The sequence below is a fragment of the Phascolarctos cinereus genome, unplaced genomic scaffold (genome assembly GCF_003287225.1).
Source record: "Phascolarctos cinereus isolate Bilbo 61053 unplaced genomic scaffold, phaCin_HiC Scaffold_2;HRSCAF=192, whole genome shotgun sequence".
Classification (NCBI taxonomy): domain Eukaryota; kingdom Metazoa; phylum Chordata; class Mammalia; order Diprotodontia; family Phascolarctidae; genus Phascolarctos; species Phascolarctos cinereus.
This window is the reverse complement of record NW_027555625.1, coordinates 208,662,163-208,689,950: the sequence shown is the minus strand read 5'-3', so window position 1 is coordinate 208,689,950 and position 27,788 is coordinate 208,662,163. Positions and strand designations below refer to the sequence as shown.

At 36.8% G+C, this 27,788-nt stretch overlaps 2 protein-coding genes across 5 annotated transcripts in view; one reads left to right on the top strand and one right to left on the bottom strand.

Annotated features, from left to right (window-relative positions):
- The window catches only part of CRIM1 (cysteine rich transmembrane BMP regulator 1), a 249,518-nt gene extending 229,070 nt beyond the window's left edge, over positions 1 to 20,448 (top strand). For all 3 annotated transcript variants that reach the window (XM_020992653.2, XM_020992654.2, XM_020992652.2), the window contains 4 exons: positions 540 to 734; positions 9,452 to 9,574; positions 15,184 to 15,371; positions 17,709 to 20,448. In XM_020992653.2, coding sequence (XP_020848312.1) covers positions 540 to 734; positions 9,452 to 9,574; positions 15,184 to 15,371; positions 17,709 to 17,885 — 683 coding nt within the window. In that variant the 3' untranslated portion in view covers positions 17,886 to 20,448. The remainder of the gene's footprint in view (positions 1 to 539; positions 735 to 9,451; positions 9,575 to 15,183; positions 15,372 to 17,708) is intronic.
- A 2,936-nt stretch (positions 20,449 to 23,384) lies between these two features.
- The window catches only part of FEZ2 (fasciculation and elongation protein zeta 2), a 54,086-nt gene continuing 49,682 nt past the window's right edge, over positions 23,385 to 27,788 (bottom strand). For both annotated transcript variants that reach the window (XM_020992697.2, XM_020992698.2), the window contains 2 exons: positions 26,774 to 26,839; positions 23,385 to 24,280 (listed from right to left, as the gene is read on the bottom strand). In XM_020992697.2, coding sequence (XP_020848356.1) covers positions 24,264 to 24,280; positions 26,774 to 26,839 — 83 coding nt within the window. In that variant the 3' untranslated portion in view covers positions 23,385 to 24,263. The remainder of the gene's footprint in view (positions 24,281 to 26,773; positions 26,840 to 27,788) is intronic.

Here is a 27,788-nt window from a genome sequence, read left to right as displayed (position 1 = left end):
AAAAGCCTTTTACAACCTGTCCCCAATCTACATCTCCCACTTTATTGTACATTACTTTGCCCTCTGTACTCTGAGATCCAGCCAAACTGAATTTCTCCTTATTCCTCACACAAGACACTCCAGCTCTCATCTTCCTGCCTTTGGACCAACCATCTTCCATCTCTGGAATATACTGCCTCCTTTCTTCTGACTTAGAGAATCTTCAGGTCTCAAGGTGCAGCTCAAGCACCATCTTCTGCATGAAGCCTTTCCTGATCACTCTCCCATTGCATTATTCTATATATAAATATATATATATGTGTGTGTGTGTGCATGTATACACATACACACACACACACACACACATACACACACATACACACTTTTGAGCTGAATGGGACTATTTCTGAGCCTTGCAAATATATCCTAAAATTCACCTCAGACTGTAGAGATATGACTACAACTTCTAAAGAATTCTGCCCATTTTTTTCTTGCAAATGGTGTAGTGTGATGCTTTACCAACTGAAGAAGTGTCATCCCTGTATTATTCTCTTCAATAGAAGATCCAGTACCAAAGAAGGCAGTGTGCCACTTCAGTGGGAAAACATACGCAGATGAAGAAAGATGGGACATCGATAGCTGCACGCACTGCTACTGTTTGCAGGGCCAGACCCTGTGCTCAACCGTCAGCTGCCCACCTCTGCCCTGTAGAGAACCCATCAACGTTGAAGGAAGCTGCTGCCCAATTTGTCCAGGTAAAAAAGCAGTGGTCCTCCCATTTTTCAAGTTAACTTTGTTTTGTTTGAGTGTGGGTGCAGGAAGGTGTGTTTCATCCTTTTTAATCCACATTTCTTGAGCTGCTCATAGGGGCAAAGCAAAATACTTGGGGAAATCTGTCTATTAGCTTATGTGCTGTGTTTTTGTTCCATCTCATAAGGGACCTGAATTCTTCTGATGCATGGGTTCTGTGCTCTTTAGATGTGTTTGGTCCTGGGAGTACAAGGTAACAAGTATCATTGCTGCATCTCAAAGAAAATACGTTGAGAAGTTGAGAGTCATTTTTGCTATTTGATACCCATCTTGCAAAACTAGATGGGCATAATGAGCAAAAGGTTCAGTAAAAGGCATGTAGTAGACAAACTGGGCTGGGCTTTAACACATGACTAGACATAAGGTCCAAATCAGAGGGATTTACAAGAAGCTTTTCCCCCACCAACCCCCTTCATTAGTGCTTTACCGTACTAACACACACTTTTCTCTTTCACCTCTTACCATATCAAATATCACACTCATGTACCTAACTTGTCACCAACCACCACTACCCTAATTCTCTTCCCACGTATTGCTTTTCCCACAGATTCTTTCCTCATACTTCCCCTTTCCCCAAGGTAGCCTCTTCTCCCTTCCCTACTATCATTTCTCACTTACAGACACCTGATATTGATACAATGCTTGGTGGTTTCTAAAGCTCTGTACTTCTGTATCTTCTTTGAGCCTCACAACATCCCCAAGAGCAGATTAAGACTCAAACTTGCCTACAGTCACACAGCCAGTAAGTGTCATCTAGTAAAAGTTGGAATGTGAGCCCAGGTCTTCCTGATTCCCAATTCTGGCACTCCCATCTACTGTTCCATGCTGCCTTTCCATAAATCTTAGACTTGGTAGTTGATCCTATCTTTCCAGTGGCAGTAGTAACCAAGCAGCCCCATATATCCAAGGACTGGAGACCATGGGCTAAGAATAGTTAAGCCAGTTATAAAGATTCAGGCTGGAATTTTGTTGACGAACTAAAGGGACTGAAGAACCCTACCACCTCCATTTTAGCAGTGTACTGGATGGGCATGCAATAGTTCAAGAATGCAGTTCAATTGAATAGATATATACATACGTGCATATACATACATGTATATACACACACTGTAAGAATAGTAAGTAATCACCCTACTAGTAAGGAGTCAGGTACAAAGAAGAAAAAATCCACATAATTCTTGCTCTCAAGGAGGTTTATAAGCTAAAAAGGGATACAACATGCGTACCATGCCTGACACATAGTAAGTACTTAAGAAATGTTTTTTCATTCAAGTATGGTCCAAGGTAGAATGTGATAAGATAAAAAGAGAACTCCAAAAAAATGCTCTAAAAAATTTCAGAAGGAAGAGATCAAAGAAGACATCATAAAACTGGTAGCACCAAGCTGGGTTGTGAACAGAGCCATAGGATTTCAGCCAGCCATACATTATACATTTCAGGCATGGGGGATGGCTGATCTTAAGACACAGAGGAAGTAAAGTATAGGATATTATAAAAGAATAGCTAGTAACCCAGTGTGTCTGGACTTAAAGTGTATAGACTAGAAGGGAGAAAAGAAATTTTAGAAGACCTTAAATACCAGGCTAAGGAGTTGGTAGTTCACAGCTTTCTTCCTTAATTGTGTCTGAATATGATGCCCTATTCCATATAATAACTAAGACTCATAGAGAGTTTATGGTTGTGTTTCTAATGCACCAGAACACTTCATAAAGAGGTGAACATTTTCATTAATCAAGCAATTAATTAGTATTAAGAGAACCAAAAAATTTATTTGAGCTTTTCGCTGAATTGGCCACCTGTATAGGCATTGTATAAATATGGCCTTAATTGAGTGTATGTATGTATGTTTGTATAATATATACATGTATGTATATATTCTATTTCTCTAAAACAGAATTATATTTAATTTTGCTGTTTTAAAAAGCTGAGCTTACTAAAATATTATAATCTAAAAGACATGGAATAAGGGATAGAGAGCTGACCTAGGATTTGGGAAGTCCTGGATTAAGTCCTGGCTCTGTGATCCAGGGCGAATCACTTAACCTTTCAGTGGCCCAGCTAACTCTGTACTATTACAAATTACAGAAGAGTTGAATTTGTGAAAGGAGTTTCAAAACTACCGTATCACAACACTAATAAAGTCACAGGTTCAGATTAAATTTATATACATTACATGCATATGTATGCATATATGTTTGTATATACACATGTGCACACATGTATATGTATATACATATCTATTGTGTGTATATGAATATATAGATATGCAAATGCATATATATATGTGTGTGTATATGTATAGAAAGACACAAGAGAGACAAACAGTCCAGGTCTCCCATTTAAAGGAAGGATTGTGAGTTAAAGTTTTGATGGTTTCATTTTGATAGTTTAATGTATTGATATGCTTAATAAATTTATTTTATTTCCAGTATGGAACAGGAAGGGAAAAAATAGGGCTTTTTCTTTGAGCTCTATTATTATTGCCTACAACTATTTCTTCACAAGTTTGGTGACCATAGAGAAATACAAAACAAAGTCTCCACCTCACAGGACTCGATAGTATAGTTGGAAAGACAAAGTCCAAAAGGATGAAGTTAAATAATCACCTAATAGGTAATAAAGGCAAAAATGCAAGAACTGACACGAGGTGGTATAATGAGTATTTCAGAATGAGTGGCAAATGGTAAGTGGTCTGAGTTCAGAGGAGGTTGCAATGGATTAGGAAGGCTTCACAGAGGAGAATCACTGGAGGGTTATGCACAACGAAATAACATAATAAAAATGGTGTTTCAGCAAATAATCTGATGGCAGTGCAAGAAAGGTGTTTGTAAGAGAGTGGAAACCAGCTAAAAGACCTGGCAGTAGTCCAAGCATGAGAAGATAAGGTGTGAACAAGAGAGGTAGTATTGAGACTAGAGAGGAAGGGGAAAGTGCAGGAGACAGAAAAGTGCAGATAATATGACTGCATTTATATTTTATTTATTGAAAAAATTCAGATACTATTGAATATTATATATATATATATTGATCACTAAATGTTTTCTAATGACTTTCTAGCAATTTTTTTAAACTCTTGGATAGTATTCTTTGAAATTCCTGAATCTGGTGCTTTCAACTAAATGGTGTAGTAAGAGAGAGTGCTAGATCTGGAGTCAGGAAGACCTGAGTTCAAATTCACCCTCAGATACTTACTACCTCTGTGACCCTGTGCCACTCACTTTAACTTGTTAGCTTGTTTCTTTATCTGCAGGATGGGAGTGATAATAATAACACTTACTTTCTAGGATGATTATGAGATTAAAATAATATTTGAAAACCATAAAGCACTATTAAATGCTAGCAATTATTACTACACCCATCTTTAGATAAAAGTGAAAGAGAATGATATCTTCTCTGGATAAATATGGGATTTCTGTTTATTATCTCTACAGAAATGTGTATTTTTTAAGTCATATGTGCTAAAGTGTGACCCACCATTTTATCCAAGAGTATCATTGTGGAAGGGAGGTGTCCATAGAGTGGCCCTGTGCTGTACTATTTATCTTACTAAATTGGATGAAGGCATGGATGGTATAGTTTTCAACTTTACAGATAACACAAAGTTGAGAGGAATAGCAAACACAAATGACAGGATGGGGAATCCAAAATAATCCCAACAGGCTAGAATGATGGGCCAAGTCTACAAAGATGTAATTTAATGTGGATAAACATAAAATCTTACACTCAAGTTCAAAAAGTGAGCTATACAAGTGTGAGAAGGAGGCATCATCTGGTAAGTCCACATGAAAGAGATCAGAGGGTTTGGGAAACTGCAAGCTCAGTCTAAATTGTTGAAAGTGTTACCTGGCACCCAAGTAAGTAATATCCTAGGCTTTATTAAGAGGTATGATATCCAGAACAAGGACAGTACTGAGTCTACTGTATTCAGCCCTAGTGAGGACATATCTGGAGTAGACCCAGTACTGGGTGCCTCTTTTGGAAGGACATTAATGAGAACATTGGAGGAAGGAGTGTGGAATTTCCATAAGGGAATTGGTCAGAAGAACTGGGGACTTTAATCTAGGAGTGACATAATAGCCTTCTTTAAAAAAAAAAAACATTTGAAGGGCTTTTATATAAAAGAGGGACCAGGCTTGTTCTGTTTGGCTTCAGAGAGAATAACAATGGGTAGATGTTGCAGAAAGACAGGTTTGGGCCTAAAGGAAAAACTTCCTAACAGTAGAGCCACTCTAAAATATTATGAGTTACATCATGAGATATCTTGGTTCCTTTCACTTAAAGTCAAGGTAATAAGTCAACAAGCATTTATTAAGTGCCTAGAGTGTCAAGGAATTGTACTAAGTGCTGGAGATACCAAGAAAGGTGAAAAAAAGTTTCTGCTCTTAAGGAGGTCACAGTCTTATGGGGAGACAACATGCAGACAATATACAAACAAGATGGATACAGCGTAAAATAGAGATAATAACCACATGTTAGAGGTGTAGAGGGAATTCTGGTTGGGTATTTGTTGGACTTAAATGGCCTCTGAGGTCCCTTTTCACTCTCATTTCTGCAAATCAGATTTAATGAGAACTGAAAAACATGTATCATCTTCAAAAGGCCTAGGGAAAGAGGCAGCAAAAGGTAAAACTAGAAACTGGAAAACCTAGCTTCTCTTTCCAGCTCCATTGAAAGCTCTCACTGTGATCTTAAGCAGGTCTCTTATTCTTTCACTTTCATTTCTCTCTGTATAGTGAGAATATATCATTTATTCTTTCTCTAAGTCATCAGGATATGGTGAGGATAAATAAGACCATAGATACTGGCACTTTTCCATTGTTCTTTCTAGCCAACTAGATCTTTCTGGAAGTTTTACTATGAAAGCTTCACATACTCTGCCCAAGGGAAGATGGGCAGCTCTTCAGAAGAAAAGGATTTTAGATACAATCACAATCATTGCTTTCCGTGTACCTCTTTCAGTACAGTTCACCCTCTCCCCCCATACACAAACAGCTAAAATATATGTTTTTATCTTTCTGAATTTTTCTACCTCTTTGGATGATCCTATCTCTCTGCTTATAATAATTTCCCCTAATTCTGATGAAGGGACTAGTTAAACCAAAGAATTATTTTTGATGGTGACAAGTATTCTTTCCTCTGCTGACTGCTGAACTCTGAAATTCCATAAACTCTAATTTTTTTAGAATGTGCTCTAGCTAGGATGCCCTTACAACTGCTGAGCATGTCATGTTTCAGACTTTGGAACAGTGTGTCATTTTTGACTGTGCATAGAAGGCTTGGGCCCAGGTAAGAAGAGAATCTGCAATGTTCTCTTTTATCCAGAGCATAATATTAATTTTGGGAAATTGTATTAATCTGACCTAGAAATAGATGCCTATAAGAAAGGTACTTTCAGTCAGTCAAGCAACCAGCATTTATTCCCACCTGCTGTGTACCTGGCCCTGTAACTCTAGGGATACAAATACAGAAAGGAAAAGCAGTTGGAGAGAGGAGATCAGAAAAGAACTCATCCTTCTTGGCAATAGCTTCTCATTTTGGGTATGGAGTTTGAGTGAATTTAACTACTTTAGCATAAATGAGGCCTTTGTATAGAAATTAGACTTTCTGTCTGAAGAAAAAAGGAAAGGAGATTGTTTTTAAGGAAAAAAAATGAAGAAAGTTTGCAAATGAATTTAGCAGCTTTTAGTGGAAAAGGTAGTAAGTGCAGTCCCCTTGAGGTGATTAAGTGGTGAAAACATTTAAGCATCATTTACCACATATACTCTTTCTTTATTATTCACACAAGAGAGAAGGTCACCTTTATCCTAGAGAAATTCCTGTAAGGTTTTTTTTTTTTAATGAAACAAGTTGCCATATAGAAATAGAGCATTTTACACACTTGATGAGTGACCATGAGAGGCGGCGTGATGTAACGGGAAGGCAGACTGGAAATCAGACACCCTGTGGCTCTGCCCCTGTCTCCTGGTGTGACCTCGGTCGAATCATTTAACTTCCCTAGCTCTTAGTTCTTTCATTTGTAAAATGAGGGGTTGGAGCAGATGAGCTCAGTTCCCTTCCAGCTCCTAAATCTATGATCATCTGGATATCAGTCTTTTATATTATAAATATAAGGGCAGCTAGGTGGTGCAGTGGACGGAGCACTGAGCCTGGAGTCAGGAAGACTTATCTTCCAGAATTCAAATCTGGCCTCAGACACTTACTAGCTATGTGACCCTAGGCAAATCACTTAGCCCTGTTTGCCTCAGTTTCCTCATCTGTCAAATGTGCTGGAAAAGTCAATGGCAAACCACTTCTATATCTTTGCCAAGAAAACCCCAAATGGGGTCGTGAAGAGTTGGACCAAAAATTATAAATATATCCTCCTAAAAGTAGGCCTTCTTAACCTAGGCTCTATGAACATTTAAAAATGTTTGGATAACTATTTCAATATAATTTATTTCTTTTGTAACCCTATGTATTTTATCTTGTGCATTTAAAAACATTATCCTGAAAAAGGGTCCACAGGAGAACCAGACACACGCATGCACGCACGCACACACGTTAAGGACCTCTCTCCTAGATTCTCAAAGCTCTTAGCAAGACAACCAAATAACTACTTGACCAAGCTTATATAGGCTTGAGAATACATTTGTTACTTTTGAAACTGACAGGTTTTGTGGCATCATTCTAACATTAATCCTCTGTAGTGAACACTGAAGCTAGGAACCAGCTGGTCACTGGACTAGCAAGAAGCCATATTGCTGCATTGAGGTGAGAAACTTCAGCATAAGCCTAGCAAGAGAATGTTCACCACAGTTACAGTTACTGGGAATCCTACATAACCAATAAAATAGTTTTCTTTTGCTCCTGAAAATTAATCATGAGGAACAACTCCTAAATGAGGTAACGCTTGTGAAAGCACAGTGCTTAGCACAATGCCTGGCTCTTACTAAATGTTTTTTCCACTCTATTCCTTTATATTTGGGTCTGTGCTCTGAGGAATAAAACTATCTTTTTAGTAAGATCTGTTTTTACTCTTGGAATTTTCAGGAAATCATTAAGAACCATCATTTTTCTGAGAGACTAAAAACCATGTGATCTGAAAGCCAAAGTAGAAGATACAACAATATAAAAAATAGCCTTTTCCCTTCAAATAGTTTTGCTTCTTGGTGTAGAATCAGACATGAGTGAAAAACAACTGAATGAATGAATCTCACATCCTTAGCTCACTAGTCCAGAGCTCTTACTTCTGCTAAGACCCCATCCCTCAGTTCACTTAGAAAACTAGTTGGGTAGATAACTTGGATCAAGAATAACAGTTGATGGGGCAGCTGGGTGGTGCAGTGGATAGAGCACCAGCCCTGAATTCAGGAGGACCTGAGTTCAAATCTGGCCTTAGACACATAACACATACTAGCTGTGTGACCCTGGGCAAGTCACTTAACCCCATTGCCTAGCCAAAAAAAAAAAAAGAATAACAGTTGATGAGCTCTGTTAGTAACTGCACTGTGATTATTGTTTTTATGGGTGTTCTCTTACAAATGATGAGTAGCTTTATTGCAAAAATAATTTGTCCAAGTATTAGGCCTAGTCATAGGAAAAAGGGTCAAAATAACTATATTATATTATAAAATAGAGATGCTTCAGATTTTTTTCCCTAACAGTATTAAGCCAGTTCTTGCTAATTTCTTCAAGAAGAGCTACAAAATTATCTCTTTTATTGGTACCCATGAAAAATTCTCAGTGTTTTAGATAAATCTTAGGAGATTTAGGTCCAAAAACATCTAGCAAAAAGGGTCAAAATAACTTTATATTATGTTATAAAACAGAGATGCTTCAGATTTTTTTTCCCAACAGTATTAAGCCAGTTCTTGCTAATTTCTTCAAGAATATCTCTTTCATTGGTACCCATGAAAAATTCTCAGTGTTTTAGATAAATCTCAGGAGATTTAGGTCGAAAAACATCTAGCATTTGGGACAAATAATATTATTCTTCTAACATTGCTTTGTTTTATAAGCCTTTTGGTCAAAGTGCCAAGATGTCTCATCTTTAGGGTATATAAATATAATTTACTAATGATTTTAACTGAAAAGGATAATAAACAATCCAAATGAATAAGCATTATTCATTATAAATAGCAAATTAGTAGGCTACTATTTAACCTTAAGTTGGGAGTATCACACCAAGTTTCCAATTCAGTCCCTTTCTGGGCAAAAATGTGGGTGGGTATGTGTGTATGGAGGTGGGGAGAGAATTGAGAGATGGGGAAACAGGGAATATAGTGGGAGATCCTTTAGTCGTTAAAGTCCTATTTTTTCCTAACTTTAAATTGGATTCAACAAAGCAAAACTGACTAAACTACAATATGAGTTTATAGTGATCCAAAATAAATGTTGACATTTCAACCCATTCTACCTTCAGTTTTCTGATTAGAGGTGAAAAGTGAATGCATATCATTAGCAAGAGAATGGAGGAACTCACACCTTATTTTTTGAGCTTTGGCTCCTGGGGCTACCAGGCTAATGGATACGTCTTTAACTACTCAAGAAAACCAAGGAACTAGAACTTTACTTAGTATACCAGGAAAGAAATATTGAGTGAATGAAATGCTTGCCAAGTTGGTTTGAAACTAAGAAAATGATCCCTCTTGTCATCTCTTATGAAATGTATCCCTTTTTTTAGAGATGTATGTCCCTGAACCAACCAATATTCCCATTGAGAAGACAAATCATCGTGGAGAGATTGAATTGGAGGTACCAGTATGGCCTACCCCTAGTGAAAATGACATCATCCATCTCCCCAGAGGTAAGTTGTAGGGTAGGCTGGAATAAGTGGGATAATAGAGGCAAAGGCATTTTTAACATGTGCTTGTCCAGCTGTTCAGATTCTCACTGTGGGCCTCCAAGAACTAATAATGTGAGGTATGAGTGAGCCCTTGACAGCCTTCAGAAAGTATCTTGGGTTTTCTGCAACCATTGTTACTGCCCCTAATTTTAGTATTGAAAAAATAATATAGTATAACCTTTTAAAAAATCTCCATAGGCAGACTTTTAAATGGACTCCCCTAATAATTAGAAGCAGTTATTACATCCTAGACATCCTGTCAGAAATCTGTTAGTTATTACATGGTAATAAAAAAAAATGAAAATAACTGTCTTATCTACTTCATAAGAAATAAAAGCTCATGGTCTTACAAAGAAGTATAAGAGCTGACATATTTCTGCACCAGAAAGTGAGGTAGAATACTAGACTTAAGTCAGGAAGTTCCAGATGCAAATCCTGCCCCAGACACTTTAACAGCTGTGTCATTCTGGGCCTCAGTTTCCTCATCTGTAAAATGAAAGATTCAGACTCTGTGGTTCCTTCCAGCTCAAAATCTGTGATCCAATGACATTAGATATTTGATAGATTTTTTTTGTTGTTTTAAATAGAAATTGTAGACATATTATAAAATGTTTGATTCACTAAGTATGAAATCTATTCATAGCATTTAAGTATGCGGTCTTCTATTGCAATCTTTATTATATATAGTTGGACTCCATACAGATTTCATGTCTCACATATACTGAATTTTCTAACAGTTTGACTTTTTTTTTTTAGTAATGTTCAGACAAAGTTATAGTTAGATCAGTTTCCCTGAGGGCCTCAAAAGAAGGTTTCTAACACTAAAAATGATTTAAAAAGTTACTGAAATATTAAATATAAGGTCAGTTGAAAAAAGTTCAGTCATTAGTTAAGGAATATTTTAAAGCAACAAGATACAAAGAAATTTTAATTTTCTAGTTTATAGAATAATATTTCAAATGATTATTTCCTTGGGTGGACCCTAAGCAGCCCTTGTTATCAAGCAAAAGACTTCTTTTCCCAGTTTTCCTTCAGCATCCCTTGCTCACCATTGCCCTTTCAAAGGAAATAAGAAAATTCGTGAATCCTCTCTCAATTATGAAGGAGGCAAGAGGGAACAAATGTAGTCCTCCTCTTCTTTCCCCCTTCTTCCAGTTTGGGATGGAATATCAGACCAGTGGGATGAATTAGAGAAGCTAAGTTGAATTAGGATAGGCTAAAGTTACAGCCTTCCAAACCAGTCCTGATATCTTAACTTAAGCAATGGCAATGGACCTGGGGAGCTAACCCAAAAAGCAAAAGAAGTTGAACCAAAGGGTTTTCCAGAGCATTCTTATTGTTTTTGCTGTACATTTCTTTGTTTGTCTTTCCATTGTGTTATTAAGGGATCAGCTAATGTTTCTCCTTCTAAGAACTTGAAAGTCAAGATATAGGGTTTTTTTTAATTTTAAGTTATAATCATTCTCTTAGCTGTGGCTACCTATTCAAAGGACCTGAGGCCTAATCCCAGTTACTCCACTTTCTGCCGACATCCTGTGTGACATTGCCTAACTCACTTCCCTTTTCTGGACTCTAGGTTCCTCCTTAGTAAAAGGACATTGGACAAGGTAACCTCTGAAGTCTTTTCTAGCTCTAAAGCTGTGATCATCAGATCACAGATTAAGTATGTTTTAATTTTCCTTGCTAAGTTGGAATCATCATTTACCTGCCCAGGGTTCTTTCCCAGCCTTGTTTTTTCATACTCTTCCCCCCTCAGAATTTATGATCCTACCCCCAGGGGATTCACTTGATCCCTTAAATAGAAAGCTAGACTTTAATCATGTTGATAGCATAGTGTTTTCGTAGTTGAGAACTAAAATGAGAAGTAAAACCCAGTTGTTGAAACTGATAACAATGGAGACTTCTATTGTCCTCCCTGGGGCCTATATCAAAGACGTAACAGAGAACTTCCCACGACTGGTTAAAACAGATGACTTGCTGACTGCTTGGGGTGATTCACTTGTGTATAGTTCATACAGCCAAAAGAAACCTAAAAAGCATCGCAGAAGGTGATGAAATCTTGAGAAAGAAACTGAGACCATGGGGGGATAGGTGGTATTGCTATTACTGTTGACTATTAAGGACAAAGGGTGTGAAAGAGAAAAACTGACTTTGGTGGTAAACGTCTAGTCAAAAAGACAGTGTCTGAGAATGAAGATTCACATTTGTGAGCCACAGATTGAAATTGCAAAAATGGCAGACTTATCACAAATAGAGGTTGGGGAGAATGTGTTGTCAGGTGTCTTGCAAATCTAATCAGAACAGCTTTAAATTAAAAAGGCTGGGGAGAAAACAGCCTCATATCTCAAGATTTAAGAAGCCACAATGCAGAAATAATAGCTACTAAGACACCTAGAAACTCAAAGGAGATATATTCCAGGAAAGGAACTAACAGTAAAAGCCATACTCTCAGATGCAAAAAGTTTAGGCAATGAGCAAAATAAACTAATGGCCCTAACCAAAAGAAGGCAAATTAGACCTCTTGGGTATCACTAATGGCAGGCGAGAAGACATTCATGACTAGAATGCAGGTCTAGATGGGTGTACTTTATTCAAAAGAAACAGGATGGCGTTGTACATTGAAAAAGTATGAGGAAATCTAGGAACAAGGGGGAAGCATTATGGAATGAATTTTGGGAGAAACAGAAGCAATTTAATCATCAGTGCATACTACAGATCATCTAGACAGAAAGAGTAGATAGATGGGTTCAGGAAGTAGAGGCATAATATAGTATTGACCAACTTCTTGCTGTGCCTCACACGGGCTATGGCTATCCAACATGTTTAGAGAACCCTTCCTCTTTATCTCTACCTCTTAGAATCTTTGGTTTCCCTTCAATATTGAGATCAAGCACCACCTTCTACATAAACCTTCTCCTGGTCTTTATCACTAGCATTTTTCCTCCCCAAATTGACCTTGTATTTATTATTTAAGCAAAAACATACAAAGAATGTTAGCTCCTTGAGGGTTGGGACACCATGATTTTTATCTTTGTAGCCATAGTGTCTATCACATGCTTAATAAATGCTTGTTGATTGATGGTGATGGGGGACTTCAATTATCTAAACACCTGCTAAACCTCTCAAGTGGATGCTAATAACTTCCTGTCTTAACTCCATCCTTCAAAAATGGAGTGAATTCCATTCTGGATCTGATTCTGACCAAAAGAAACAAAACTGATTGGTGGGCTAAAAATTGAGGAGAATATTGCAGGGAAATGACCACTCCCTCCTAGGGTTTGTAATAGTGAGAGGAAAGCTGGTCATAGGACATAGACTCTATAGATTTTGGGACATCAAATGTCAAAGGGTCTAGAGAAAGGATAAGTAGCATCCTATGGACTAATATTCCACATATAAAGACTTTGCCAAGGAAGATGGAAACTGTAAAGAATGAAATTCTGAGGATACAAGAGAAAACAATGGGAAAGTTATCTAACAAGATTGATGTGCACATGCAAAGAAGTCACCAGCCAACTTAGTTTTTTTTAAATAATTTGTACAGAAAATATAAGCAGGAGCTGATGTTAGGATGAATATAAATAGTGGCATAATCCTATAAGAATAGTATCAGAACAGCCAAAACTCAGGGGGAGCCAAGATCCTGGCAAGGAAAGTCAAAGACAACAAAAAGTGTTTTGGTTTTGTTAAACTATATTGGAGAAAAAAGCAGGATTAAAGAAGTGATAGGACCTCTGCTCAGGGTGGATAAAAATATGAGAACCTGACAACAGAGGGAAGACAAAGTTGCTCAACTCTTTCTTATGATTTTTTTTTCTCTGCCGAGGAGACTGTCTTTTGGACTGGAGAGCATAGAACAAAATATATAATAGGGAGTTGATACTCAAGATAAGTAAGGAAATAGTATGAGAATACTTATCTGACCTTGATAGATGGCCCAGATAAACTATATCTTCAGGGCCTGAAAGAATTGACAGATGTGATTGAGGAGCCACTGTCAGTGACATATGAAAGATCATGGGGGAAAGGAGAGGTACTACTGTTGGGAAAAAAAGGAAAATGTCCTGGTTTCCAAAAAAGGGAAGAGAGCATAGTCTACAACCTATAGGCCAGTGAGCTTAACTTCAGTTCTTCAGAAAATTCTATAATGCAAGATGAAAGAGATGGTTAATGAACAACCAGGAAAAGAGGTGATTACAGAGCCAGACTGCCTTCATCAAAATCATATTGTGTGGGGCAGCTAGGTGGTGCAGTGGATAGAGTACTGGCCCTGAAGTCAGGAGGACCTGAGTTCAAATGCGGCCTCAGACCAAACGCTTGACACTTCCTAGCTGTGTGACCCTGGGCAAGTCACTTAACCACAATTGCCTAAAAACAAAAACAAAATCATATTGTGACAGAGTAATTTTATTTCTCTTTTTCTTGACAGGTTTATTAAATGAGTAGGAAGGGAGAATGCTGTAAAAAGAGTTTAGCTAGACTTAAGCAAAGTTTTTTGATTAAAAATATCTCATGCTGTTCTTACAGAAAAGACAGAGAGATATGGGCTAGGAAATAGTACAATTAAGTGGATATGGAAGTTGTTACTTAATCATACTATCCTTATAGTATATAGTATGGATCTGTGCGAGTTGAAAAAGGTCACAAAGGATCTGTGTTTGACCTTTTGCTTTTTTGACATTTTTATTTGTCTTCAATAAAGGCACAAGCAGAATCCTTCTGAAATCTGAAAATAAAGCTAGGATGAATAGATAACACTGGATGACAGTGTGAGGATCCAAAAAGATCTTGACAAACTAGAAAAATTAATTAAGATTAAATTAAAAATAATAACAGTCTTAGATTTTAGTTCAAGGAAAATACTTTACACTATTGGGGGAAGTATTATATAGCCATTTGTCTGAAGAAAAAAAAAGCTGGGGATTTTGTGGGCTATTAGTTTAATGAATCAAGTGATATGGTAACCAAAAAAAAAAAACTTGGGCTACATTAAGAAAGGAATAGCTTTTAGGAATGAGGAGATAAGAATCCCACTGTAATCTGCCTATCAGAACACATCTGAAATAACTGTGTTAAGTTCTGGGCACCAAACTTTGGAAAAGACATTGGTAACTAGAGAGTAATCAGAGTGGGGAGACCTTGAGTTCATGCCAGTCACTTGAAGAAACTGAGGATGTTTAGCATGAAGAATAGGCTCAGGGGTTACATGATAGCTGAATCCAAAGCTGAACCTAAAAGGCTCTTGTGTGTAAGAAGAATTTGACTTGTTTTGTTTTGGCACCAGAAGGCATAAGTAGAAGGAATGAGGAATGGATAGGGCAGAAGTTTCAAAGAAGCAAATTTAGTCTTTATGTCAGGAAGAAACTTCCAAATAGCTAAACAGTAGTGGAATGGACCGTTTTAGAAGACTTCAAATATGCTTTTATGGATTTAGACTGAATGATTGCTTCTTTTTAATATTGAAATCATTATTCCATGAAACTTGTTTATAATGTCAGTTGGATAGCCCTCCAAAACTGGTTTGGGATTTAGTAACAAATACTTATGTTTTATTGTTTCATTTTTTCCAGACATGGGTCATCTTCAGGTGGAGTACAGAGATGGTAATGGGCCACATCTAAGTGAAGATACCTCTCTTGCATCCTTTGCCTGGGTTGCAGGAATAATGGGAGTCCTGGGTCTTATAGTAGTATTCCTATTTTTAAATCAGAAGAAACAGTGGATACCAGTGCTCTGTTGGTATCGAACACCTACTAAGGTAGAGTACTGAAAATTTTATTGCTTTGTGAAATTAGGAAAGCATCTGAACTTTGTACTTGAGAATTATGTAGTGGAACTCAGGTTTTATGCTTCATAGTTTCTAATGATTATCAGGCTATAAATATCAAATAGCTATTAACTTCATACTGCTGGTTCCATGTTACTGATGAAAATATTCCCACTTCCATTAGTTTAATGAACCTCGACATTTGAAACATCCAATCTCTTCAATTTACCTTGAGGTTTTCAAAGAACCAATTGAACATAGCCTTATTCATAACAGACATAGACTATAACTATTATGGAAAGTTAAATATAACTTGATTATCGTGAGTGGGGCAAGAGCGAAACCAAGTAAAAATGAGAATGTCCAGAATAGAGGGGGGAAAGTATAGAAGATGGCAGAGGAAAAAACACGATGGTGAAAAAGACAAGGAAAAGTGAATAATATCAGTAGCTGACATTTATATAGCTTTGTAATTTGCAAAGAGCTTTACATAAGTAATCTGATTTGAGCCTCACAGGGATGCTGTGAAATAGGCAGTACAAATAGTATCTCCACTTTACAAATGAGGAGTAAGACTTAGAGGACAAGAGTGACTTACCAAAGTCATACAGTTAGTCAATGGTACAGGCAGTCCTGAAACCCCAACTCTCTGACCCAAAGTCCAGTGCTTTCCCCATGCTGGCTCTTGAAATAGTGGGAAAAGAACTCAGAGTTGGAAAAAGAACAAAAATCATCAAAATGAAGGTTGAGTCTAAATCTGTCAATATTGATAGAGAGCGAAGACATTAAGCTCATCAACCTTCAAAAACATGCTCAGATTATGTCTGTTAGGGGCAGGATAGAAGGTTGTTTCCTTTGTCACTAAGTAAAGTGTTCTAAATAGCTGGATTCTAGGTAGCTTATTATCTCAAGGCTGAAAACATCATCTAGTCCAACTTGCCATCCAAAGCAGGAATAGCTTCTGCATCAGCCCAAACCAGTGGGGAACCAGCCACTGTGCTAAGTCCTGAGGATAAAAATTACTACCAAGCAAGACAGTCTATACCCTCAAACAGCTTAAATTCTAATAGGGGAATACAGTACATAAAGAGGTGCTAGAAAACACAGGAGAGGTATAGATATCTGATGGCATGAGTTAATTTGCATTAGTTAAATTGGATAGAGGATTTGACAATAATTAGGTCCTTAAGTTGCATTTTCTTTTTCTTTGTACTGAACAGGGCAGGTGGCACGAAGTCAGGAAGTAAAGTCCTGGATCTGAGCAAGTAAGGCCTAAGGCCAAAACCTGCTTCCAGGAGTGGACCCTAGGTTTTTAACGGGAAGAAGTGGGGATAAGGGAGGCAATACGGTCTGGACACGACCTGAAAAGCCACCTAATCCAACTTAATACCTATAGCAACAAGGATTTTACTCTCATGAAGCAATTTGTTCCATTGTTAGATGGCCTAGTTTTTAGAAAGGTCTTCCTTATTATTTTCACACATTTCACACCTTTTCTGAGAGAAAGTGGAGGCAAGAAAAACACTGAAGTTGCAAGCCTGGGGGACTGGGAAGATAGTGGTGCCTTCAAGAGTAATAGGGAAGCTAAGAAGAGGAAGAATATTCGAGGGGGAATAATAATGACTTCAGTTTTGGACATGCTGAGTTTAAGAAGTCTATAGAATATCCAGTTCAAGATGTACAATATGCACTTGGAGATAGGAGTCTGGAGTTGCAGCAGAGAGGTTAGGGCTGGATAAGTACATTTGAGAATCATCATTATAGAGGTGATGATTGAATCTATTGGAACTGATGAGATCACCAAGTGAAATAGTATAGAGGAAGAACAGGAGAGGGCCTAGGACAGAGCCCTGAAGGACACCTATAGTTAGCAGGCATGATCTGGATGAATCCAACAACGGAAACTGAGGAGCAGTGAGCTAGGTAGGAAGAGAACGAGAAAAGAGCAGTGTTGTGAAAACCCAGAAAGAAGATGAGTATCAGGGAGAAAAGGATCATTGACAGTATCTAAGGAAGATGAGGATTGAGGAAAAACCATTACATTTGGCAATTGAGATTGTTAGTAACTTTGGATAGAGCTAAATACCTTGAATTCCTTCACCACTTCTTTATGTGACATGCTGTCCAAATCTCTACCATCGTAGGCCTCTTCCGCTGAATATGCTTTAATTTGTCCTTAAAATGTGAACCAGGAACAGAATACTGAATAATCTCACCCTTTTGGCTAGTACAAAGATCACTTTATTTGGAGACTGAGAATATTAATTTTGTGCATTGTAGACTGGCTAAGGGTTAACTAATTCCCTTCTTATTTCTCTTTCTTTTTAGCCTTCTTCCTTAAACAATCAGCTGGTATATGTGGACTGTAAGAAAGGAACCATGGTTCAGGTGGATAGTTCTCAGAGAATGCTAAGAATTGCTGACCCAGATGCAAGATTTAGTGGCTTCTACAGCATGCAAAAACAGAACAACCTTCAGGCAGATAATTTCTATCAGACAGTGTGAAGAACTGTATACACCCTTGGTGAGGTTAAAAAAAAAAAGACAGAAAAAAGACTAAATCTGCTATAACTTAGAATTTGTGCACTTGCTTAGTGGATTGTATTGGATTTGTGACTTCATGTACAGCTCTAAGACCCTCCCGGGATGGGCTTTGTCTACAGCGAGGTGCCAGAACAAGCATTCCCACTTTTCCTCATGATAACTGACCAAGTGTTTTCTTAGAACCAAAGTTTTCAAAAGTTGCTAAGATATATTTGCTTGTAATATAGCTGTAGAAATACTGGGGGAGGGGGGTGGGAGCATTGAGTTGGGGAAGTGGGTGGGAGGGTTGTGTTGGGAAGACAGATTGGTCAGCTTGGCTTGGGGAGAAACCCAGTAAAAATAAAACCAGTCAAATGGCCAAGCATCGGGAGGACTTTTATTTTTTCTCATTGTTCTTAAAGCTGTATTGGTTGCAACAAAGCCTAGCCTAAATAAAAAAACAAGAAAAGGGTCTCACGATTCAGCTGCTGTAACCACCTCAGAACAACAACACTCGGAGACAAAAGCCTTTAACAGCCATCCCGGGTGTCCTATAGCCACACGTTCTCCTATACAATCAGAATGTGCAGTAGGCAGCGAGAAAGCCAAGGCGATGGGTTAGCAAGATCTCTCGGATGCGGGTTATTAAGGATGTGTACAGTTATTCCTTGTGCTGCTTTTATTGTCTTCTTCCAAGCCAATCAGCCAGTTACTGGCAGAGTTAGCAAATGAATGAGACTGAAGTCATTTCTTGATACGAGCACTGGAGCTTTTCTTACGACAGTCTGGAAGGAAGGAAAGGGCAAAGAACGCCAGGCATTTCCAGGGCCTTGTCCATTTGTTTGTTGTTGCTTTGTTCTGTTCTGTCGTGTTGGTTGTTCATAGTTTCAAAGTATATTAAAAAAAAAAAGGTTAGTTTTTGTTGAAGCTCTAGCTTAAAAAAGGAAACAGGTTGTTTTGTGTTGGTTTTTGTTTTTTTGTTGTGTTTTTTTTAAGAAAAAAAAGACTGTTTTAGGATTTTTCCTTATTATTTACTGGTTCTACAAAATAGAAACTACTTCCATGCTAGGAAGCAGCTTAATTTTAATTGTATATTATTCAAGCACCTTTGTTGAAGCTCAGAAAAAAATTATGCCTCTTTAAACTTTAGCAATTATAGGAATATTTATGTAAATATCTTAAGCTTCAAAAAAAACAAGAGTATTTGTGTGCATGTGTATATTTATATATATACATATATATTTATACACATACAATTTATGTTTTCCTGTTGAATGTATTTTTATGAGATTTTAACCAGAGCAAAGATAGATTAAATAGGCATTCCATACCAATGCTTTTAATCACTTATGAACTTTTAAAAAAAAATCTCACTGTAACTACAGTTTAATTTGAAAGCAAGAGTGTGTGCTTGTGTGTAAATATATATATATATATGCATATATATACATTCACACATGTAAGTGTGTGTTTGTGCACACAAGAAGGTATGCATGTGCACACATTTTTAGCAGTCAGTCATCAATGCTCTTGCTATGGAGAAAGGTGTTCTTTCACTTTTTTTCCTCCTTTGGTATTGGTTTTCAATGTACTCATTGGCTAGAGACACTGATGGCAATTTACATGCAGCACTAATCAGCTCCTGGATTTTTTTTCTTCAAACAATTGTTTGAAACAACTACTGGAATATTGTCCACAGTAAGCTGGAAGTTTGTTGTAGTTTGCCTCAATTATAACTCTGACTGTATACTATAGTGTTAATTTTTCAAACAGCTCTTAGCACTTTTATATTAATTACCCATTTGTGCATTGACTTTTCTTTTACAAATGCTTGTTGTGAAAGACACAGATACCCAGTATGCTTAATGTGAAAAGAAAATGTGTTCTGTTTTGTAAAGGAACTTTCAAGTATTGTTGTAAATACTTGAACAGAGGTTGCTGAACTTTAAAACAAATAATTAATTTATTATTATAATGACCTAATTTATTAATCTGAAGAGTAACCATTTTTGTTTTAGAATATCAAAAAGGTGTTCTAGCTGTTTGCATCAAAGAAAAAAAAAAGATTTATTATCAAGGGGCAATATTTTTTCTGTTTCCAAAACAAAATTTGTTAGAAATCGGGTAATACAGAAACAGATTTACATCTGCCTAATTACTACAAATTTTGTTGACAATTAATCCATTCCTGGAATTTAAAAAAAAAGTCTTTATCCAAAAATTGTAAATGCTTGCTTTTGTTTTACAATCACGGCCATATTCTGAAAATACTAACAGGATATAGGACATGGTGTAAATTTTGTTATTATTATTTTTAAAGATATGATTTATCCTGAGTGCTGTATCATTACTCTTTTACTTTTTGGTTACTGTTGTGCTCTTGTAAAAAGAAATACAAATAAGATTTCCTGAAAAATAAAATAGATATGTGGCACTTGGAGTGCACTGCAGTTCTACAATTTGTTTCCTTTTCTTCAAAAAGCAAAACTGTAAGGTGGTTCTTTGTGATTTGGTTCCTAACAGCAAATAAACATTTTGAATCTAAGAGATGCACTGTCGTTTTCAATAGAATGCACCACCTCTTGGTGGGGAGAGAATTATTTCCCATTATGTTTAAATGAAGTCAATGCTGTGAAATTATTGGCATAAAAGACATACTCCCCAACCCCACTCCCATATTTCTCCCTTGCCCCCCCCAAAAAAACCCTTTTCTCCCAGAACCCAGGCTTTCCCCAAATAAATTGTAGAACTGGGTACCCCTACAGTCCTTCATGGTAGGGAAATTGGGCTAAAAATACAACCCTTGAGGCACTTGTTCCTACAAAAAGATAACTGCCTTCATGGGACTCTAGAATCATCTGATTGAGAACTTATTCATTAAATAGAACACATCCAGCATCTAATACAAATGTTTTAACAATCATAAACTCATATACTACAGGCTCAACAAGTGGACATGAAGTTTTGCACTGAGAAATACTTCACCTTAATGAACTACAGTATCCATGAAGTCCCTTTGAAAACTAATCCATAATGGTGTCATGTGGGCCATGCCATAGGAAAGTAGGAAACATTTCAGATCACTTTGTAGAGTCAAGATAATAACCACAGACAAGCATTTCATCTGTAGGAAAATAAGAATGCCTATTGACCTGCAAAATTCAAGTCTTTAACTTCTAATTCAGGCTTCATTAATTCGGAATGTTATAAACTTCAGTTCAGCCTTGGTCAAGTTTTCTATCAAGATAAATAAGATACGATGAGTTTAACCCACTTGCTGTTTTAAACACTTTAAAAGCAACCATTCAGAAACAGTGATCTAAAGTCACAGAATTATTAGAACTTGAGAACTGGAAAGAACCTCAAACCCCATCTGGTCCAACTTGTGTCTGAGCATGAATTTTTTTTTTTAATTCTAAACAAGTAGTCTTGTAGTATTTTCTTAAATACTTCTAGTGAGGGGGAACCCACTATCTCCCAAGGGAATCTATTCCACTTATGGACAGCTCTGCCAGGAAGGTGTTTCTTTCTACCACAAGCCCAAATGCAACATCCACCCGTGGCTCCCCCTTCTGCCCTTTAGGACCAAATGGAAGAGGTCAAATCCCTCCTTTATTTCTTCCATCTCAGTTCTTCAAATACCCACATCCCTAAGAACTTGAACTCAACTGTTCTCTTAGTCTAGGTAGTATAAAGCTGCATTTCTTTTAAAGGAGAATTGATAGGTTTTGATTAAGTTAGGCTGGCCCAATTAATTTAAGTTGGTGAAACCATCATGAATATAGATCAGAAAGAAAGCCATTCCTTTTCATTCTCCTTCACTGGCTCATCCTCTTACCCGACTCCTACAAATGGGATTTTTTTCCTCCATACTCCCTTAGTGACTTCATTAACTCCAATAGGTCAACTGTCATCTTTTATTCAGATAACTCCCAGATTTATATATCCAACTGTGGCCTGTTTCCTGAATTCTAGCCCCACGTGACCAGCTGCCTGTTGGATATATTTCCAAACTACATGCCCACTGGCACACTAATTTAATGTATCCAACATAACTTAAAATCTTTTAAAGATTTTAATACATAGTTAAAATTTAATATTTAAAGACTTAAAATCATCCTTTTTTTTGTGAGGCAATTGGGGTTAAGTGACTTGCCCAGAGTCACAGCTAGGAAATATTATGTGTCTCAGGCCAGATTTGAACTCAGGTCCTCCTGACTCCAGGGTCAGTACTCTATTCCACTGCGCCACTTAGCTGCCCCTTAAAATCATCTTTTTAAAAAAATCCTTCCCTCTTCCCAACTTCACTATTATGGTCAAAGACCTTTCAGTCACACGTGTTCACAACTTTGAATCTGTCCCTGACTCTTGCTTCTCTCTCACCTCTCATCATCAATCACTGACAAATATTTTCATTTGCAGGTTTACAATGTCTTTAGCATCCATCTCTTTGTGTTCATTCACATGACTACTATAGTTCAAACAGTTATTCCCTTTAACCTGAACAATTGTCAAGAACTCTTCCCTCTCTGACTTCCCCTCCAGAAAATTGCCAGATATTTTTAGACGACAGGACCCTGTCACTCCACTCAAGAAACTCCAGTGGCTCACTCTTGCCTTTAAGTTAAAATACAACCCTATCCTCAGTTCAGCTTTTAGACTTTTGCAATCTGGCTCCAGCCGTACCTTTCCAGGATGACTTTTATGTGATTCACCTTCACACATCTGACATTCCAAACCGGCATACTTGTTCTACCTCATACATGTAATTCCATCTCCTATCCTCACACCATGATATAGGGTGTCCCCTATGCCTAGAATAAATGTCTTTCTTACTGCCCTTCATAGGATCTCTACCTTCCTTTAAATTTCAGCTCAATGCTACTTCCTGCCATTCGTTATTAATGCCTCCCCTCCAAGCAAAATTACTTTGTATCTTCTCTGCACATATTCTTAGTTTACTTTCTTGTGTTCATGCCCCCAAAAGAATGAAAATTTCTTAAGAGCATGGGCTATTTTGTCTGTTTTTAAATCCCCAGCACCTAACACATACTAGGTACTTAATCCATGCTTGTTGAATGAATGAAATTCAATATAAAGTGACTAACATCCAATCCACTAAAATGGAATGAGCTATCCAGAATTGGCTCCATCAGGAATAAACATGAAAATGCCAACACCTACAACATGGTGTCATATATACATAAAAAGTTATTACATTTTAAAAATATTATAGTATCTGTTACACCTTTTAAGTATACCATGCAATCCTAAGAAATAAGCAAGACTTCTACTATGGCAGCTCTCTGGAAGGAGCTATGGTCTCTTTAACCTTCCTTTGTTGTATGGCATTCTTCAGTTTGAAGCTCTAAATTCTACAGGGATTAGTAAAAACAAGTTACTGAGACATCAAAGGAATTCTCATCAGGAAGTCTGAGTTTGAATTTTTAGAATAAGACATTTGAAAATATTTTACGATGGTTGATTTTTTTAAACATTTATCACATGACATTGGCTTGATCGGACTGGCAAACATGTTTTCTGGATTAGTGATAAATCCATGAGTAGAATTAATGCTGTAAGAAAATATGACTATAAATACCATCATACCACATTGGAAGAGACAAGTACAATACTATAGTACATAATTTCTCCAGCACCGCAGAGGATGAGGACTCCTCTTAAAGTGCATTTCCAAACAATTCAAATACAATTACATGGAACAGAACATTTAAATGTAATTAAGCAATATTGGAAATGAATGGCTATTAAATATTAAAAATAAACCACTAGTTAAATAGCAAACTATACAATTATCTCCAATAGCATGATGATTGTTTTCATTCATCAAGTAGTAACTAAAAGGAAAGCCTAGCCTGCTTTTAGTTCCTTAAAAGCACTGCAAGCTCTGTAAGATTCAATCTCTATACAATACTGGTAGTTAATATTCTAATTTTCTTATTTAAAAAAATCAGTGTTCCTACTATCACTGGAGAACACAGATTATATTTCTCAACAATTGAGGCTTGATTTTTCAGTGCAGTTGAGGTCCAGAAACCAATAAAAATTCAGTCTTAATGTAAGTCAATTAAATGGGAACTGCACAATTAATGTTATTCTGCCTTCCTCAAGGCAACGGGATAATTTATAATTGTTAAGAGATTAGCAAAAACAAAAATAATGCTCATGATTCAAAATTTCTCTTGGTTCAAAACAAGGTATGAGTGGAGCCACTGCCTATTAATACTGAAGCTTATCATCATGTGCTTGAGTGCTGCAGTTTCCATCGCTAGGAGGTAAATATGGGTAATGCTAACAGTGATTTAGCTTGTTATCCAATGAAGGTGAACTGCTGCTCCTCTACGTAGGGCACAGAACTGAAAAATAAAAATAAAAAATGTAAATAGGGAGACAAAAGACTACAGAAGCACTGGGTTCTATTCTTACTACAACTAAAATATCATATACTGCTACCTACAGAGCAGAGTGAAACAATTTCACAGGGCTATATCCCACAATGAAAAGTTACATCAAAACACATCAACTAGGTTTTTCCAGAAATGAGTAACCTAAAGGCCATGTCTCATTGATCACTATTAAAGGGAAGGAACTATAATTTCAACCGTATACTGCAAGGCATTTTAAAAAAGCAAAGGAAGATTTCTTATGTAGTAAAAGAAGGGTGCAAAATTTCTGCCAACATTTTTATTCCCATATAGGAACAATACAGCAGCAACCATCCCTCCTAAACTTCCTGCCTTCAGCCCTCTTGGGATGGCAGAGGTGGCAGTGGGAACAATTAAGCAGGGATGGGAAAGAGCTGCTTAACTGGCCCATGCTTCTATTCTTCCCTCCAGGTCACCTTCATAACTAATTGAGGCATTCTTTATGCCCTCACTGGAACCTTCTTTCACTTCTCAGCTTGGTTTTAAAACTAGATGAGTATTTAGCCACACAAGCCACATCTATCAATATCAATTAACAAGCCAACAACAAACCAATGAAGAAGAAGAGTTCCTCTGCTCCCTTACCCTCTTCCAGCTGGCAAAGTGCTCCCCAACTGGTCTCTGTGGAGGCGAATAGTGAAGCAGGGGAAAATCTCCATAATGGGTGGAAAAGTACCGCTTAATCATCTCAAACCAACCTCCCACCTCCACTGTACAACTTGTATGGTATTCTTTCTTTCTTCTTATTTACACCTGACTACATAATTACTTATAGTCAAGTAGCTTGTGGCTTCTTTTTCCACCCAGTCCTTACAGAGAGGGCAAATGCAAAATCAATATACACGCACAAACATCTTATTAAAAAGGCAGTTCCAGTTATTAAGAGAATATGGGATAAGAGGTAGAAGCCAGTTGCTTGAGCAGGAAGGATGCAAAAAATAAGGATGTGATTTCATTGATTCATGCAGTATAGGTGAAATTTATAGTACTACATTTTCCAGATTTAGGAATTTTAAAAATTACTTCCCCCAGGGCACTGTGCTGTCCTGATCACAAAACTCTTCCTTTTCAGTCAAATGTGAAATTTTAGAGAATGATTTAAAAGCTCATTCTACTTTTATCCCTCATAGGAGTATACTACTTTAATCAGAAATTCAGACATGTTCTTTATACTCTTCTCATTCCTGTATCACATCAATAAGACACAAACCTCAGAACAATCCAGCTTTCATACCAATGCTAGCAGAACACAAAAGCAAACAAAAATGTCAGGTATAAAAAAAATTCTGAAATTTTAAAGATCCTGCATCAGAAAAAGATAGCATTATGGATTAGTGTGTTGAATCAGGAATTTTTCTCTCACTATATTAATCTACTAATGATCAACCTGTGAATTTAGAGGCACATGAATTTCTGGCTAGAGACATTTATGATTTATTCACTCATGTCAGATTTACCATGTGACTCATTTAATCATATTTCTCCTTTCTTTACACAGGTAATATGGGACAAGAAGAAAGTCCTTCTTGAGATAGCTAATGACCAATAGAGAAGTTCAATCTTTTAACCTGCCTGGGATGATACTTTATTGGTGAAGAATGGAGTTTAACAGGGAAGAAATAGTTATCACCCCAAGTGGAATGTTCCTACAGAATCATGGCAAAAAATTATAACATGAATTTTACAATACTTTGCAAATCTTAAGTATTCCAATAACCAACACATTTTCAAGTTTAATTGTAAGAGGAAGTTTAATTTTATATATTATTACATTAGTTCTCCAATTACCCCTTAAAATCCAGCTTCTGACCTTTTCAGCCACACTGAAAGTACTTTCATTAACTTTTCAAATGATCCTCCCTGGCTTCTACTCTATTCTGAATCTATTACCATGCTGCCCACATTTATGCCTCAGTACTGAGATTCTACATCATCAGCCTGTTTCTGGATTTCTCCTAATCCCTTTCAACAATCACTGAAGTGATCTCCTTTTGGAGTTCTCTTCTACCAAAAAGATTATTGATACATTATGCTCTATTTTATGTCTCCTTATGGGCAGCCAATTTTGATTCCTTTATGACACGATTACTCTCTTCACCAATTGTTGAAGCATACTTCTAATACCAGCGATAGGGCCACTATCCCCTTTTTTTAATCCTCCCTCCCCTCCACTTGCATCTCTATTTAATATCCAACTGTGAAAGTTATCACAGACTCTGGACCTATAAGAAGGTTAATAAAAACTGAAAATGTAACTCATAGCACTAGTATTGTAAGCTACCGGTATATTACCACAAAACTCTAGTAAGTTTATGAAAAGCTGACAAATATTCTAGATTAGTAGGTTTTTTAAAAAATCTATTGGTAAGATAGCCTATCTTACCAGAAAAAATCAAGTGTGTTTATGCTTTTATACGTACTCACCTTTCAGAATGTAGTCTGTTAACAAACTTGGAACTTTGTCACTGTCTTCCTTCATTGCATGAAGGACTACAATATAGACAAAAGGAAAAAAAGGCACATAATTTTCAATTAGACAAAAAATATGATCAATCATAAGTTAAATCATGAATTTGTTTAGATAACATAACCATATTCCATTTGAATTATGCACTGGGTGTGGGGGAGAGAGGGAGAGACATAATGTATAAAAGCCCAGAACTATATTGGTTAAACAAGTCTTTGTTCAAACAAGAACATTTTGCAACCTAAGAGTTGTTCCTCTAATTCCAAATTTTAAAGGACTAATAAGGAAAACAGAGGCAGATGGGGTGGGGGAAATATGTTATTTGCACAGAGCCATAGATTTCCAATGATTAATCTCTATAAATTTTCATAGTACATGCTTTTCAAAGCATTCTAAAAGCTGGAAACTACATATTTCATTTTTTTTAAAGAAATTAGGTTCTTAGGTACCTAAATAATTAGACATATACTTAATGAATAAATCAATCAATATGCATTTCTTAGTTCCTACATTGTGTCCAGTGCCATAATAAGCAGTAAGGATTCAAAAACGGAAATGAAATGTTCTGTGCTCTGAGATCTTAAGGACCCAACACCCTGCATTGAATGTAAGCTCCATGAGAATAGAGACTACTTTTCATTTTGTTTTTATATCTTGGCTAGTATAGTATCTTAGCCATAACAGGTGTTTAATAAAAGCTTGTTGGATTGGATTTTCAGGAATTTTTATCAGACTAAGATAATAAAGACTACACATCATCCTCACATTTTTCTATACACTGATGGCAGCTCAGTGGCCTTTATATAAGGATGGACCCATCTAACCTCATGATATCTAAGTATAGCTGAAGAGTAGGAAGCAGCATTCATTGCTTTGGATAACCTGTCATCTTCTGGATTAAACCTGACAGAAACCAACACAAACTTCCAAACGTACAACACTTTTTTTGTTTGTTTCAAATAACTTTTCTTT